Source organism: Bubalus bubalis, chromosome 11 (assembly GCF_019923935.1).
Source record: "Bubalus bubalis isolate 160015118507 breed Murrah chromosome 11, NDDB_SH_1, whole genome shotgun sequence".
NCBI classification, from domain to species: domain Eukaryota; kingdom Metazoa; phylum Chordata; class Mammalia; order Artiodactyla; family Bovidae; genus Bubalus; species Bubalus bubalis.
In genome coordinates this window covers 84,094,668-84,112,724 of record NC_059167.1, presented here as the reverse complement: position 1 = coordinate 84,112,724, position 18,057 = coordinate 84,094,668, and the positions used below count along the sequence as shown (strand labels likewise).

Sequence of the window (18,057 nt, the reverse complement as noted above, 5' to 3'; positions counted from 1 at the left end):
TTCCAAAAAGTTTCTCATTTATACATAAAAATAAACACTTCACTTACAGGTAACTACTCATATTTTCCTTTGGCGTGAAAAAAATGGCCTTAGTAGCTCCATCTCTGAAAGGGTCATCAGATTTGCGGCTACAAGCCTGAGCAGGCCTAAGGTGTTCTCTCTTTGAGATGTGACTATGAGAGTGTTTACAGGCAACATTCAGTTGGGTGGACATTCCGTCTGTCTTGGATAATTCCTTGACAGTATGAGATTGGCCTGGGCCTCCTTTTCTTTCAAAGAACAGAGTGACAGGTCGATCCTTCAAGGGTAAGTGAGCAGAGGGACTGTCTTTTGGGGCAAGAACAGAATCTTTCATAGTTACTGACGGAGTCCCAACCATACTGGGTTCTTCATCCTTATTTGGGGTTTTCAGGATGAGTAGAGAGGATGGTCTCTCTATTCTCTGCTTTGACTGATGGAAAGATGGTACCAGAAAACTCTTCTCAGTTCTTGGTTTTTCAATTGTCTTGAAGGCTTTACGCTCCTTTTCTAAAATATCTTTTTGTCGGCGAATCTGTTTCATCATCTCTCTTTCATTCTGCTGCTGCAATTGCTTTTGCCTTTCTTCCTTTTCAGTGTTCAACTTTTCTAACTTCTTCAGCACAGTATTTGAAGAATCTGTATTCAAAGAAGCAACAACCTGATTTTCTCCTGGGAGGTGGTACTTTCCAGCTTCCCTGCTGATATCCAAAGTAAGAGATGGAAGCGTTTCTTCACTTTCCAATAGTTTGCTTCTCTTGACACTTGTGTCTACTTGGGAGCTCGTTTTCAAAGGGTCTTGATGGGGAATATAAAAAAATGTAGGCAAACTATTTGAAACAAAGGGGTCTCTCAGCTGTGGTTTACAGGTAATAGGTTCAGAACTACAAACCAGTTTTTCCTTCATAGCCCCATTCTTTAAATGCACTGAGTCAGAGGGTGCCCCCCTTTGAGTCAATGTATAGTTAGTCTCACTTGCGGCACTGAAAGAATAGTCCTGTGGATCAAAATCTGGACTGTGAGATACCTCAGGTGGTACAAATGGCAAGTCTCTTTCATCTAGAATTACGGGCTCAGGTTTGCTCTTTTGGCTCTCCTCACAGCTCAGAAGTTCCAAGCTTCCTTGCGAGCTTTCACTATCAGGGGTGCCCTGTAAAGACTGAAGGCCCTCAGGCATCAGTTCCGTAGACCATCTACGTTCTTCTGAAGGAGACACACCACCAAGAGAACGGACTTTCAGCAATTCTAAGCTAAATATAGCTTGCTCTAGTTCTCTCATTCTCCGACTTTCTCTTTTGGCCCGACTCACTTTTTTCTGGTGGAGATCTTCCAAGGACTTGGGTCTCTCTCTTACAATCACATTTTCCTGCAAGTCCACACCACTTTGACTTCTGGCTCTCTCTTGTCGCTTGTTTGGGGACTCATTCAAGCAGTCCATTGAACTTTCATGACTAATTCGATTACTCTCTATCACAGATTTACATTCCTCTATGGCTTTTACTCTGCTGTCAAATGAACAATCCTCCCATTTTGAAGGGTCTGAACCGTGAATTTCCAGAGTCCCATATGGCTTGATACTTGCCAATCCAAGTTCTAGTTTTGCTTCTTTTACTTTTTGTTCTTTCAGAGATTTAAATCTGTATCAAAACAGAAAAAAAAAAATGGTTAGAGATATCTCTTGGTTATCAATGGAGAGAATAAGTTTATTCAGAATTTTTTTAAAAGTGAAAAAAAAAATTTTTTTATAATATTAAATATTTCTTTAACATGGATGCATATTTCAGAATTCTGTTTCTATGAGTGAGATGATGTTTTATTAAGTGTATTATTCCTAATTGGGCACTCTAATCAAAGCATAAGTTAACTCAGAAGCAAAGCTCTCATTTTAATAACATCTTATTTTAAGATAAACTTTAAAAATGAAATTAAAGTTTATGAAGTAAAAACAGTTGGAATGTTGCCAATTTTTAAGGATTCAACCTAATGTAAAGTTAATTCTTAGCGGTTATAACCATAGACCATGTAGGTTTTCAATCCAATTTAATTCAATATTATAAACCGCACAATGTGGTTTAAAACTGCTGGGGGGATCACAGTCTAGAAGAGAAGACAAACTGTACACAACCAGTTCTAATTTAAGTTTAGGTAAATGTTAGAGCACAGACATATAAGCAAAGTACTTGAGAAAAGAGAAGTTAATTATTATAGCAATGAAGATTACCTTTGTCTTGCTCTGAATCCTCTACACAGTGACTGCAAAAGGATAATTTTGTTCCTTTGTTCTTGATACCTCTTACTTTCCCTGTAGCCTTTCCATCGTGCCTGTATACAGACAGCGGCCAAGTGCCTCCGCCGACAGCGCGCCCTCCATCTCCGCTGGATGACAACGGCGGCAGTTCGCAGCTCCAAATACCGCTGCCTCTGTAAGTGAGCACGCCAGGAGGCTTGCAGAAGAGTGGCCGCACTCGCCATAAGTAAAGCATCTTTCTGCACAGCTGCATCTCTGACTTGCTTCTGATGTACATAATTCCTCCAGAATTGCTGTGAGGAAGACAAAATAATAAAACTGGTATCATATAACAAATTTTCACAGAAAAAAGAAAAAAGAAATCTCTTATGTCATAACTAGAGATTAAGTAGGTAAACAGCTAAATTGTGGGTGGTTAAAGTAAAAAAAAATGTTTTCCAGATATGCTTAGTGAAAATAACAATTTTAGATAATATAACCTTGATGAAGTTAATTATACAACTTAAAATAATTTAAGTTTTTGATTATGTCATGCCCTACAAATTAATTTTAATAAATTACACTATATTCTCACCTACAATTTGCCAGTACTAATGGGTCAATGTGCATACATTTCAAAGATTAAGATATTAAAGACTTTTTTGCACAAATAAAAAAGGTTCTATGGAAAACAGTTGTCAATGAGGGAGAAATCAATGAGGGAAAAAATAAAAAGATAAATGTAAAATATGACTTTGAATAATTATAACAACAATATATGTACCATTCTCAAATATCACTAAGAAAACTAAAAATAACTGTCAACGGAAATTAAGGCACATAACTCCTTTGCTCCTAATTATACCTCACAAGACATTACAATTATAAATTCAATTTAATTTCAACTGTACATTAATATATTTACTAGTAGTCTATGATTGTATTTCCAGGTCAATCTGTTGGTTGCTATGAACATTTAAAAAATGAGTAGGACACATTCGCATCTCTGAAGAAATTTACATTCTTACTTAAATGCTTCACAATAAAACATTTCTAGTTACTAAAACACATGCTAAATAAACTGGCCAATCTCATGCAAAGAATCCTTTACTTCCCACCTGGATGACAACAGATGCCTGTCTCAGATGGAGGAAATGCTGCCTACATAGCAAGGCCCTGAACCAGCGCTGCAGGAGTACGATTCTGCGGAGCACCTCTTGGTGAAGCAGATCCTGTAGGTGTTGTCGTTCCTGCTCCTTTAGGAACACCTACCAAAAGGGAAAGAGATGAAGAATACAGCTTAAGAAGAAATGAGAAATTTATTTAATGCATTGTCATTCCTGTGATGATTCCCATGGTAAGCTTTTTTAGAGAAGAACGGGTACAGCAGCAGGCATGTACAAGTAGTCCTGATGTTTCTATGATTTAGCCAAAGCAATCATTCTCAAATTGGAAAGGAGGTATTAGAATTTAGAAGGGGAACTGGAAAGGTGAGCATAGGTATAAAAATCCCAGTGCCAGAGATTGTGATATATTATTCCCTGGGGAAGTTCACTGCTGTCTGGAGCCAATGATTATAATAGTGATAAATAACAACGATCTTTTAGAATCCAGTATGCATCAAAGGCTTCTTTGCTGCCCAAAGATACTCATCAGTTTGTTTATTCACTCTTTCATTCAATTATAAATCTTTAGGAATTTAGGGGAATAGAAAGATAAATTAGACACAGTCCCTCTGGAAACAGGATTTACACCTCAACTTAAAGAGCAGATAGATATTAAAAACTGTATATATTTAAGATGTACAATGTGATGTTTTGATGCATGTATAAACACTGTGAAATGATTATCACAATCAAACTAAGAAACATGTCCAGCATCTCCCATTTTTGTCAAAAATTTAAAAAAGATTTTTAAAAAGCACAGATAGGTATCAGAAACCCATAGAGTCAAACAGTAAGCTATCAAGGGCAAGAGACAGAAGACCCTACCTGAGCAAAACAAGGAGCTGGAAATAAGAATAAATGTACATACTGGGGACCACAGAACAATTAAAGAGTATGAAGTCACAACATGGAGGTTCTTGAAAAAGAGAAAGATGTTTTATCAGGAGGTTACTGGGTGATTATTACTGAGCAGGAAACTGACATAAAGAAAGAAGTATATGAAGATGATGATTTTGATACTAAGGGCAGAGTGAGTTACACCGAATAACAGACTGATATATCGATGATGGATCTGTTTACTATAAGAGAAATGTGTGAGAGCAAGAAACAGAACTAAAATGGAAACAGTAGGAATGCAGGGAAAGGCAGAGATGTAAGAATCATTAGTAAGGAAAAACAATGGAAACAACTTTTTTGTAAAAAGGTTAAAGTGAAGGGTAAGCCATATATGATTATGGTTTCTAGCCTAGAAACTACAAGAAAGGTGACAGAGAAAAAGAGCAGTTGATTAGTTCAAGACAGTAGGGGAATCTGGCTAACGTCACTTTGGGCAAACTGAGTTGAAAATTATAGTAGAATACCTAGAAAGAGATGCTTTTTAAGCAGTTAAAATTATAGGCAGCACTAGAGCATTGGTCATAAGCTCTTTGATTAATACTGACCATCTCATTAACTAAAAAACTTGGTCTAATCAATTTCCTTATAGTATCTTGTACATTATCTTTCTTATCAACATTCTCCTAGGCAAAGACTGCCATTATTTTTTTTTTTTAAGAAAGAACATAAAGTATCACTTTAATAATATTTTGTATTGGATAATTATTTTTTCTTTTAACTTATTTACTTTTAATTGGAGGATAATTGCTTTACAATATTGCGTTGGTTTCAGCCATATATCAACATGATTCAGCCATAGGTACACATATGTCCCCTCCTTCTTAAACCTCCCTCCCACCTTCCACCCTAATCCCACCCCTCTAGGTTATCACAGAGCACCAGATGTGAGCTCCCTGTGTCATACGGCAAATTTCTATCGGCTATCTAATTTTAGATTAATTGGTAATTTTAATCTGTATTAATATTCTAATCTTACATTAATATGATAACGTATGTGTCTCAGTGCTGCTCTCTCAATTCGTCCCACCCTCTCCTTCCCCCACCATGTCCACAAGTCTGTGCTCCCTGTTTGTGTCTCCACTGCTGCCTACAAAAACATACTCAATTTGGACGAGGGCTGTATATATTATATTTACCATGGATTTTCCAACTTGATAATTATCTGGATTAAGACTTATTTTCCTGAAGAAATCCTGAATGTTAAATTTGGATGGAATAATATTTCGGGGAAGAAGTACATGGAAATGGCTCACAAAATCCTGAAAAACGAAAAGAAAATATTGTAAAATCACAAGAGAATTACATGTAAACAAGATCCCAAACAAGTTAATTGTCCTTTTATTAATTTCTGTCTCACTATTTTAAACAGGGTGAAACCAAGAAATTACTTGTTACTTTAAAATATTACAAGAAGTTAATTAATTAGCAAAATGGGGGGGTAGAGATTTCTACATATTTTGTCATCAAAGCGCAAGAAAAGAAGAAGGACAGAAACTAATTCTCCCTTTGAAAAAGCTATACTAAAGACCAAAGAAAAAGTTACTTAATAAGGTTCTGAAATTTTTAGCAGAAAAATAAGGAAAGGTGGCAGCTATTTCAGGCTATAACTGAAAATAAAGCTTTCCCTCAACAGTAAAGATGAGCTCAGCTTCTGAAAAGCTTCAAAATAATTTCTATACCCACATCAGCAGCAGCCCATGAGAACAGCTGAAAGCCTTGTTGGCAGCATACTATGAAAGAAAATTCTGCTGAGAAAGCTTTAGGGAAAATCAAAAGAGATCTTTTCTTTTGAAATAGATTGCTCTGATTATAGTATTTCAGTTACTGGAGTAATCACTGTGAAGAACTGCCGTGTTATGAGTAAACTTATTTAAGCAAACCGGAGAAGGCAATGGCACCCCTACTCCAGTACTCTTGCTTGGAAAATCCCATGGATGGAGGAGCCTGTTAGGCTGCAGTCCATGGGGTCGCTAAGAGTCGGACACGACTGAGCGACTTCACTTTCACTTTTCACTTTCATGCACTGGAGAAGGAAATGGCAGCCCACTCCAGTGTTCTTGCCTGGAGAATCCCAGGGACGGGGGAGCCTGGTGGGCTGCCGTCTATGGGGTCACACAGAGTCGGACACGACTAAAGTGACTTAGCATAGCATAGCATATAAGCAAACATTCAGATCAAATGAGAACAGCCAAGAAGTAGAAGCTATTACAACACAAGCTTAATGATATTGCTGTCAGTCAATGAAAATGAGTATTCTCTATCCCTCTTCAATTCTGTATATGAAAGACAGAATGGGGAGGAGAATTAAGAGAAATAAACAAGTGAGTCCCAAATGAAAAATAAGCAAGACCCAGGACTAATTTACTTGATGTACATATATATTTAAATATCATTATAAAAGCATAACCTGGAAAGAATATTTGCAGCTGTATCCTGATTGGCGAATTCGAACCGTCTCCAGCATCCCAGTGTACCGAAGCTGTCTAAGCACCAAGGCATCGTTGAACCTTAACGGTAACTAAAACAAAGCAAACAGAAAAAGGGTTAACCCAGAAGAACAGATCTCCAAATTTATGTTTGTTTTCTAAGTATAGTTAAATTCTGAATATCTAGGAACTGACTGGAGGTTGTCTGGTTAAGATACAGCAGAGGCAATGAGACAATCTAACCTCCACAACTGGTAGCTTCAGAAAAGTTCTGACTGCCTGACTAAAGGGAAAAAAAAAGAGACGCCAAGCTTCCAGGCTTCACTACTTGCAGAAGAAAAGTGCCCTCAAAACTCAAAAGGACATGTTGCTGCCCACAGGCCTAAAATTTGTAACAAGATTAACGTACTTATACATAGTTAAGAGTATATTTTTGTTAAGATTTTACCCACCATCTCACTCAGAAACCACCCACTCTACAAGCTTCCAGTTGCCTTAACTTGAGAGCTGACAGATTAATCTTCTATGACTAGTACAAGATTAAGAGCAGTTTATCTCCCTAGTTTTTGCTGATGATCCTGTAAGTTCAGTTCAGTTCAGTCACTCAGTCGTGTCCGACTCTTTGCAACCCCATGAACTGCAGCACGCCAGGCCTCCCTGTCCATCACCAACTCCCAGAGTCCACCCAAACTCATGTCCATCGAGTCGATGATGCCATCCAACCATCTCATCCTCTGTCATCCCCTTCTCCTCCTGCCTTCAATCTTTCCCAGCATCAGGGTCTTTTCCAGTGAGTCAGCTCTTCACATCAGGTGGCCAAAGTATTGGAGTTTCAGCTTCAACATCAGTCCTTCCAATGAACACCCAGGACTGATCTCCTTTAGGATGTACTGGTTGGATCTCCTTGCAGTCCAAGGGACTCTCAAGAGTCTTCTCCAACACCACAGATCGAAAGCATCAATTCTTCAGCGCTCAGCTTTCTTCACAGTCCAACTTTCACATCCATACATGACCACTGGAAAAACCATAGCCTTGACAAGACAGACCTTTGTTGGCAAAGTAATGTCTCTGCTTTTTTTTTTTTTTTTTTTTGTCTCTGCTTTTTAATATGCTGTCTAGGTTGGTCATAACTTTCCTTCCAAGGAGTAAGCATCTTTTAATTTCATGGCTGCAGTCACCATCTGCAGTGATTTTGGAGCCCAGAAAAATAAAGTCAGCCACTGTTCCCGCTGTTTCCCCATCTATCTGCCATGAAGCGATGGGACCAGATGCCATGATCTTCGTTTTCTGAATGTTGAGCTTTAAGCCAACTTTTTCACTCTCAACTTTCACTTTCATCCAGAGGCTCATTAGTTCTCCTTCACTTTCTGCCATAAGGGTGGTGTCATCTGCATATCTGAGGTTATTGATATTTCTCCCGGCAATCTTGACTCCAGCTTATGCTTCCTCCAGCCCAGCATTTCTCATGATGTACTCTGCATATAAGTTAAATAAGCAGGGTGACAATATACAGCCTTGACATACTCCTTTTCCTATTTGGAACCAGTCTGTTGTTCCATGTCCAGTTCTAACTGTTGCTTCCTGACCTGCATACAAATTTCTCAAGAGGCAGATCAGGTGGTCTGGTATGCCCACCTTTTTCAGAATCCTGTAAGACACCCTGGAAAATAAAAAATTCCTATAGTCCCTCATCAGCAGTCACTCCTAGGTATCTCTTAGGTGTGTTTTTAGACATTCAAAAGAAGATGTATTTGAAATTTCTGGTATTTCTCCTTATTTTCTAAATACCATCTTCAATTTTCCACTAAGGAAATCCCAAACATTTTCCTGCAGAAAGATAGGGTATACCAACTGTCAAGAGAAAAGTCAAGTGGGCAGCTTATGTTAAATAATAATAGCAGTTAACATTTATTTAGCACTTATTCTGTGTCCTTAAATACCTTATTAATTGAACTCTTTGTAGAACAAGGTCTCAATAACAGGGGCCCAAATTTCTCTTTAACTGTAAATAAAACAGTTTCCCTTTTTGCCACCATAAAAGAACCAATCATTAAGGAATAGCTAACATTTACTAAGCACTTAGTAGGGGCCAGGAACATTCTGAGTACTACATAGGTTTTTTCTCATGTACTCATGAAACACTTATGAGTTGTCCTACAATTACAGTATATTCTTACACAGATGAAATTATTTAAGGCACAGAGAAGTCATGCAACTCATTTAAGACCACAAAACTTGTAACTGGCAAAGCTGGAGACTGCTTCTTAAGAATTAAGAAAGCTGAACCTAATTTCCTACTACATTTCAGAAGTTTGGGCTGGAACTTTTTTTTCCTATGATGGACATAAAGATGACAAATGTTTACACTTAATAGACATATTTTGCAAAGCTCTAATTAGGGGAACTGTCACATAAAAGAAGGAAATAAAAAATGTCCACAGTAACCTATTTTAAAGAGACAAGAATCTAAACATGAAAAATGCCAGGCAAGTTCTTTAAGAGTGATGGATTAATACCTTATATCTGAACAAGAGATTAATTTAGGGTAACAAAAGTTGCAAAAAATTATTTTGTATAATGGAATTTCAAGAGATTTTTGCTTCTACATGTAGCAGATGCTAAATTTTAGAAAATGCTAAATTGAGCTCATATAAATAGTTCATAGGCAGGTAAGTGAGGAAATTAGAAGGATATCCATAGAAAATTCAGAACACTGTTTTCCTTATAAAGATTATAAACAGCTCTTCACTTCCACATATCCTCCTTAGAACGAATTTAAAGTTTGGTTTGAAGTAAGCTGAGCTAGAAGCTCTCATTTAAGAGACGTTCTTACCTTTTCAGCATTAGAGCGAATGCATTTTACAAAATACGGTTCTGCTTGACCAAGTGTTTCCATCAGCTTGCTTAATGACGCCTGCAATACAAAGCAATATAGTTAGCACTGTCTCTCATTCCAAACTGGAAACAAATGATTTATGATGTTGGTAAAATATGCAAAAACAAGTGATAAACACAGAACCAGGTTTGCTTCTAAAAAGCAAATGTGTACAATGCCATACTGATTAAACTGAGGCCAGTTAAGGACAAGGATGGCAGTTTAACCTTACAGCTGAGAGACTGGCAATGGTAAATACTGCAAATAATTTTAAAGTCATCTAAATATATAATGGGGGCTTTGCAGGTGGCTATATGGTAAAGAATCCACCTGCCAAGCAGGCAATGTTTCAATCCCCGGTTTGGGAAGATCCCCTGGAAAAGGAAATGGCAATCTACTCCAGTATTCTTGCCTGGGAAATCCTATGGATAGAGGAGCCTCGCAGGTTATAGTCCTCGGGGTCCCAAAGAGTTGGACATGACTTAGCAACTACACAAGTCTACAATAAATTTTTTACTTTTCTTCAGAATTCATGAAACAATTTTATTCAAATGCATGCAGTATTAGAAAGCAACTTTGGGAAAACCATTCAGTAGGGCAGCAGTCCCCAACCTTTCTGACACAAAGGACCAGGTTCATGGAAGACAGTTTTTCCATGAACTGGAGCAGGGCGGGAGGGGGATAGTTTCAGGATGATTCAAGTGCATTACACTGGTTGTGCACTTTATTTCTATTATCATGACATCAGCTCCACCTCAGATCATCAGGCATTAGATCTCAGAGGTTGGGGACTCCTGCAGTAGAATATCCAGGAAGGTAGTAGTCTCCTGTTTCAATTTTAACCTTTAAGTATGTAACGATGTTCCCTCTTCCATTCCTGATGATGATTATTTGTACTTTGCCTGTTTTTTCCAGGTTAGTCTAACAGGAGGTTTATAAATTTTCTGATATTTTCAAAGAACCAGCTTTTTTATTTCATTGGGTTTTCTCTTATTATTTTTCTGCTTTTCATTTCATTGATGATTCTACTTTATAATTTCACTACTGTTTGCTTTGGGTTTAATGTTCTTGTTTTTCTAGTTTTCTAGGGTAGAACCTTAGATTACTGACGTGAGGCTTTTACTTTTTCTAATAAGAGAATTTATTGTTATAAATTAACCTTGGAATACTACTTCAGCTGCACTGCACAAATTTTGATGCTTTATTCTCATTTATTTTTAAAATACTTTTAAAATTTTCCCTTCCCCTTTGACTATATAAAAAGTTACAACAGTATAAACTTACATTTAGCTCCTCCCTTCTTTTGTGCTACTTTGTCATATGTCTTATTTGTATCTTACAACATACTATTATTTTTGTCTTCTACAATCAATTATCTTTTTTTAAAGGTTCAAAGAAGAAAAAACTTTTTATAGTTACATTCTGTCATTCTGGCAATCTTAATGTTTTGTATAGATCCAAATTCTGTGGTTTTCTCATTATTTTTATCCCAAATTTAGCATTCTTATATTGTAGATTTCCTGGAACTGAAATCTCTCAACTTTTGTTTGTCTAAAAAGGTCTCTAAACTTCATTACTCACTTGTGCAGAGAATTTTAGAGTGACGATTTTTTTTTTTTCTTTCAGGCTTTTAAAAATACTACTCTTGAACTCTGGTTTTCATAGTTTATGATGAGAAACATACTGTTATTCTTATTTTCATTTCATAGAACATAAATATCATCTTTTTGTCTTTGGTTGTATTTAAAATTTTCTTTTTTTAACTGGCTTTAGCAATTTGATGGGATGTGTCTTGATATGCTTGGCGGGGGGGTGTTTTGCTTGGGATTTGTTGAGATTCTTTGATATTTGAGCTTTTATTATTCATAAAAATCAGAAAATATTTTTGTTGCTATTTCTTCAAAATTTTTTCTGTATTCCCCTCTTTTGCCTTTCCTTCTTAGATGTCAATTACATCTATGTTCAATGACTTAATATTTTCCCACAAGCTACTAATGCTTTTTTCATTTTTTTCCCCATCATTGTTTATTACACATCTCTGCATTTTAAAGTAAATGTAAACTCTAAATCACTAATTAGAGGGCTTAGTTCCAATACCGGCACTAATCCCAACTAGTTTATCTCATTTCCAAATATTACAATTTTAATCTCTGAAATGATTAATCATTTGAGTCTTTTTCCTATCTTCTATTTTTATCTCATTATTATGCACGTTTTTCTTATATCTCTGGACATACTTATATGGTTTATAATAGCTATTTGAGATCCTCATCTACTATTTCCATCATCTCTGTTATTTTTACAATCTAATGATTAATTTTTCTGTCTTGTTATGGGTGGTTCTTTCCCTGATTCTTCACATGCCTAATAATTTCAGATTGGACACTGGAGTGATTTTATATTCTTTGATTTTGCTGTATTTCTTTAAAGAGCAACAGACAGTTGCCCCTGGGGTTGAGTTACACTGGATCATTTTGAGTCTTTCAAGACTTACTTTTATTAAGCTTTGTGAGGGTAGGTTCAGAGCAAAACCTTTTGCATCTGTTTGGGCTCCCTCTCCCTGGGCTACAGCAAACTATCTTTGTGCAGTAACCTGGGACTTGCCTCATTTATTTCCCTTTTCTCAGGGATCATAATCCTGTAATGCTTATTGTCTGATAACTAAAAACACTCTATTTTTACCTTTTGCCTAGTTTTCTAGATGTTCATAATAGAAGGGCAATTCCTATATCAGTTAATCCTTCATGAGTTCTACAATTTCACTTTGATGAAAATAAACATTCATTCACAAAAAGGGTGTGAGGTCACAGACATCTGGCTGCCATCTATCTCCATCACTTCTAATTTCCTCATCTGTACAATAAGAATGATGGTATTTATCTCACAGAATTGGAGGAAAAATAGATAATGCATATGTATAAATATTTAATAAGGCATATGGAAAAGGTAGTACATTCATCATTATGTTTCTGGATGGTAAATGACTTTGCTTTTGTTCACTGTATTTTCTAAATAATAAAAAGTTTAGAAAAATTAATTCATTACTCTTACAATATTTAATAACGTATTAGAAACATTAGAGATGACTCTTTGTAAATGTTAAATACAATACATGAATATAATTTGAAAATATCCATAATTCCTGAATTTGAGGGATTTTAAGGGACATTATAGGACTATAATTAATCTTTTATTGTAGTAGCTGTAACGAGTATTCTTCAGATTAAAAACTGAGTTTGATAAAGAGGCACCTGTAAAAGAACCAAGATGATAAAACAAAGGACATAAGAGCTTAATAGTTCTACTCTTACTAATCACGCAAAGGAGACTAATGCTTCCTTAGATAAATAAGGCCAAACAACACCTCTCTCTTTTTAAATAATCAAATACCATTAACCCATAGGAGTGTGATTTAAGAAGGTTTGTGTAAAATTCATGGCAGAGCTTCCAACATATATTCAATTGTCTTTCCTTTAACTTTATTAGGACCTAGTAAGTTATTTGGCTCTTAAATCTTGTTTTTTGTTTTTTATTTTTTGAAGAAAAAACATTTGACCAAGTAGCTTTTATAGAATCAAAATTCTCTCTCGGCCTATGGTGAATTCTCTAAAATAAAATGACATTTATAGCTTATAGGTTGAAGGACTATGCTTATATAAATCAAACAAGATCATATCCAGTGACATGTTAGTAGATAATTTACATTTAGATATCCTGGATTAAAAAGGAGCACTAAAAAAGTGCTAAAAAATAGAAATATAGCTATCAGTAGATAAAGAAATTTTTAGTTAACAATGCTTTAGTTAGTACTGCTTCTGTGAGTGATAAAGCACAAGGTAGAATAAAATTATCTAAAATACCATTACCCTTCAGATTTTCAGCTCATTTTCATAAATATCTAGCAAATGAACAGAATATTAGAGATAATCTGATAAGAACAGGAAAAATGAAGAGTATTTTGAAATTAATTCTGGAGGTGATTTGGTTAATTTATTATGATATTTATTCCTAAATGCACAGTCATAATAAGATTATCTAGATTCCTATATATACAAAACTAAAATAAAAAGTCAAGAAAAATCTTACAATTCCATTTAGTTAAATAACGATGGCAGTAGCATGAGGTTTAAATATACAGAGAAAAAAACATACATCATTGTGTTAACAGTGCCACATCTGGGCAGTCAACTTTCTGGTGCTTTTCTCTTCAAGTTGAATATAACAAATTCCTCTTTGGGATACGTACTACCCAGAGATGAACAAAAGCACCTGATTTTTCTCCCATCTTTGGTACTTCCAACCAAAGGGACCATTCTACTATAACTTTTTAGTCACATGAATCTTGCAGATCACTTTGACCTTATGATTTCAAACTGAACAAAACAGATTCCTCTTTGTTAAAAATAAAAGGGAAAAAAAGTAAATAGGAAACAACCTGAAACTGAGCACTGATGCTGGGAGGTTTCTTCTTCTTGTGCAAATGAAGAAGAGACTTGGTAATGCGATCCTGTATGGTCAATCTTGTCAGATGCTTTAAAGACTTTACTTCTAGCAAATGCTGAAAAACAGGGGGAAAAATCAAATTCTTCACATAAATTGATCTAAAAATAGGAAAAACAAAGTTATAAGCCAGTATTTATTATTCCTATGTATGACTGTGGTGAATATGAGAGATTAATATTCAATATCCACTCTACCCATCTTCTGCTTTCTTGCAATGTTGATCAGCTAAAAAGAAACTGCATTTCTCAGACTCTTACATCTCAGGTTCTGGATGTGATTTAAGTTCCACAATTCCCACACATTAAACTGGGAAGGTCTAACCAAGGCAGATTCAAGGGATTAGATCTGATAAGACAGAGTGCCTGAAGAATTATGGACAGAGGTTCGTGACACTGTACAGGAGGCAGGGATCAATACCACCCACAAGGAAAAGAAATGCAAAAAGACAAATGGCTGTCTGAGGAGGACTTACAAATAGCTGTGAGAAGAGAAGCAAAAGGCAAGGGAGAAAAGGAAAGATACACCCATTTGAATGCGGAGTTCCAAAGGATAACAAGGAGAGATAAGAAAGCCTTCCACAGTGATCAATGCAAAGAAATAGAGGAAAACAATAAAATGGGAAAGTCTAGAGATTTCTTCAAGAAAATTAGAGCTACCAGTGGAACAATTCATGCAAAGATGGGCTCGATAAAGGACAGAAATGGTATGGACCTAACAGAAGCAGAAGATATTAAGAAGAGGTGGCAAGAATACACAGAAGAACTGTACAAAAAAGATCTTCACAACCCAGATAATCACGATGGTGTGATCACTGACCTAGAGCCAGACATCCTGGAATGCGAAGTGGGCCTTAGAAAGCATCACTACGAACAAAGCTAGTGGAGGTGATGGAATTCCAGTTGAGCTATTCCAAATCCTGAAAGATGATGCTATGAAAGTGCTGCACTCAATATGCCAGCACATTTGGAAAACTCAGCAGTGGCCACAGGACTGGAAAAGGTCAGTTTCCATTCCAATCCCAAAGAAAGGCAATGCCAAAGAATGCTCAAACTACCACACAATTGCACTCATCTCACATGCTAGCAAAGTAATGCTCAAAATTCTCCAAGCCAGGCTTCAGCAATATGTGAACCATGAACTTCCAGATGTTCAAGCTGGTTTTAGAAAAGGCAGAGGCACCAGAGATCAAATTGCCAACATCCGCTGGATCATGGAAAAAGCAAGAGAGTTCCAGAAAAACATCTATTTCTGCTTTACTGACTATGCCAAAGCCTTTGACTGTGTGCATCACAATAAACTGTGGAAAATTCTGAAAGAGATGGGAATACCAGACCACCTGATCTGTCTTTTGTATGCAGGTCAGCAAGCAACAGTTAGAACTAGACATGGAACAACAGACTGGTTCCAAATAGGAAAAGGAGTACGTCAAGGCTGTATATTGTCACCCTGCTTATTTAACTTCTATGCAGAGTACATCATGAGAAACGCTGGACTGGAAGAAACACAGGGTGGAATCAAGATTGCCGGGAGAAATATCAATAACCTCAGATATGCAGATAACACCACTCTTATGGCAGAAAGTGAAGAGGAACTCAAAAGCCTCTTGATGAAAGTGAAAGTGGAGAGTGAAAAAGTTGGCTTAAAGCTCAACATTCAGAAAATGAAGATCATGGCATCTGGTCCCATCAGTTCATGGGAAATAGATGGGGAAACAGTGGAAACAGTGTCAGACTTTATTTTGGGGGGCTACAAAATCACTGCAGATGGGGACTGCAGCCATGAAATTAAAAGACGCTTACTCCTTGGAAGGAAAGTTATGACCAACCTAGATAGCATATTCAAAAGCAGAGACATTACTTTGCCAACAAAGGTCCATCTAGTCAAGGCTATGGTTTTTCCTGTGGTCATGCATGAAGAGTGAGGTTACTAATCAAACTACACATTATACATACATGTATGTACACATATAAGCCACAAATTCAACTCTAACATTTTGGTAGAAAATATGAAGAAAATAATTATTTACTGAATACTAATCATGCACATGGGCTGCCCTGGTGGCTCAGTGGTGAACACATGCTGCCAATGCAGGAGACAGAGGTTTGATCCCTGGGCCAGGAAGATCCTTTGGAGTAGGAAATGGCAACCTACTCCAGGATTCTTTTTTTTTTTCCACTCCAGGATTCTTGCCTGGGAAAACCCATGGACAGAGGAGCCTGGTACACTACAGTTCACGGGGTCACAAAAGAGTTGGACACGACTTAGCAACAACAACAATAATCATGCACATACCAAATATATATATTTCATCCTAACGTATATTACCCCCCACATCACAAATGAAGAGACAGAAGTTAAGACAAGTTAGAGAATTTACTCCAAAGATCAGAGAGCAAGTAACAACAGATCCATCATTTGAATGTAGGTCAGTTTTACTCCAAGGTCTATACTCTCAGAGACTATGTTGCCTCTCTAATATTAAATATATGTACTTGAATACACAAGACATGTATACCTGTGGCGGATTCATGTCAATGTATGGCAAAACCAATACAATATTGTCAAGTAATTAGCCTCCAATTAAAATAAATAAATTTATATTAAAAAAAAGAATACATAAGACACTAAAATAAACAAAAAATTAGCTATATTTAATTTAAAAAAATTGAGAAATAGATGGGATTCCTGTGATTGATAACTGAATGGTATTATTGACTTCAGATGTATCTAACATATTCTTGTTGACTATCATATGAAGTTTAAGAAGTTACAAAACAGTGTATATATAGATATAAGAAGTCACTCTGCTATACAGCAGAAATTAATACATTTTAAATCAATAGTTCAATTTAAAAAAAGTTATCCATCTGAAGAGAATGAAAAGAACAGGGCAAACACTAGATCCACAGGTGGCATTCAAAATACTAAAAGGCTAATGAGACAGTGAAGGAAATGAACAATAACAAATATTTGACAAAGAACAGGTATGGTCTCCTCTCCTCTCTACATAAAATTTTTCATGATAAGAGCATAATCACAAACCACTCAGTAAATTTTCTTTATGGTTTAAAACACATTTGCCACTACCACAAACCACATCAGCAATGCATTCAATTTTCTTTGGAAATATAAGGCAACTCAAGTAGAAGGAAAACTACCGATTCATTTTCTTGTTTCTTAAACTAGAGAATTTTGAGAATAAACAGCCCTTTTTCAGTTCTTTTAAAATTTTTGAATTATGTTCATTAACAAAGTTAATGACAGGACTCCTTTGGAAGGGCACAAGAGAAAGAAAAACTCTAAGACTGTTCTTTAGTAAATCTAATAAACATTTTGGCAAGCAGATTAGAGTAAGCAAATTACAAGTCCTGGGTCAAATTATGCCCATTGTTTTTATAAGATTTCTATGGTTGAAAAAACTTATATGAAATTCAAGTTTCAGTATCCATAAATAAAGTTTTATTGGAATACAGTCACAGTCATTCAGTTACATATTGTCTACAGCTGCATTTGTGCTATGACAGCAGAGCCAAGTAGTTATAACCCAGACCAGATGAGCCTGCCAAGTCTAACTGGACCTTTACAGAAAAACCAGGCTAACTAATGTTAATGATGATGACAGAAATTATTTTTAAATCAGATAAAATTTAAAAGTTTTTAACTAGATAAAATTCAGAATGTCTCCTTAACCTAATTTAAGGAGAAATGAAAAAAATCTATGCAGAGGCAATTACTCAACAAAAATTTACATCTATATTCAGAAGCTTTTCAAACACTAGAAAGTGAGATATATCACAAATATTTACCAGCATTAAGCTTTGCCATTTCATAATAACATCCAGCATTATTTCTAAAATGGTTTTAACTGAACATACACAATGTGTATTTTGGGTACAAATAAGGGATTTCTTATTTATGATTTCTAAAGATTGTTTGCATGAATAA

The 18,057-nt window shown here is 36.0% G+C and overlaps 1 protein-coding gene across 11 annotated transcripts in view; it reads right to left on the bottom strand.

Annotated features, from left to right (window-relative positions):
* Positions 1-18,057, bottom strand: part of MYO9A (myosin IXA) — a 254,505-nt gene that overhangs the window by 71,144 nt on the left and 165,304 nt on the right. For all 11 annotated transcript variants that reach the window (XM_006056922.4, XM_006056915.4, XM_006056918.4 and 8 more), the window contains 7 exons: positions 14,045-14,167; positions 9,568-9,648; positions 6,716-6,826; positions 5,445-5,567; positions 3,364-3,513; positions 2,240-2,559; positions 48-1,655 (listed from right to left, as the gene is read on the bottom strand). In XM_006056922.4, the coding sequence (XP_006056984.2) occupies positions 48-1,655; positions 2,240-2,559; positions 3,364-3,513; positions 5,445-5,567; positions 6,716-6,826; positions 9,568-9,648; positions 14,045-14,167 (2,516 nt within the window). The remainder of the gene's footprint in view (positions 1-47; positions 1,656-2,239; positions 2,560-3,363; positions 3,514-5,444; positions 5,568-6,715; positions 6,827-9,567; positions 9,649-14,044; positions 14,168-18,057) is intronic.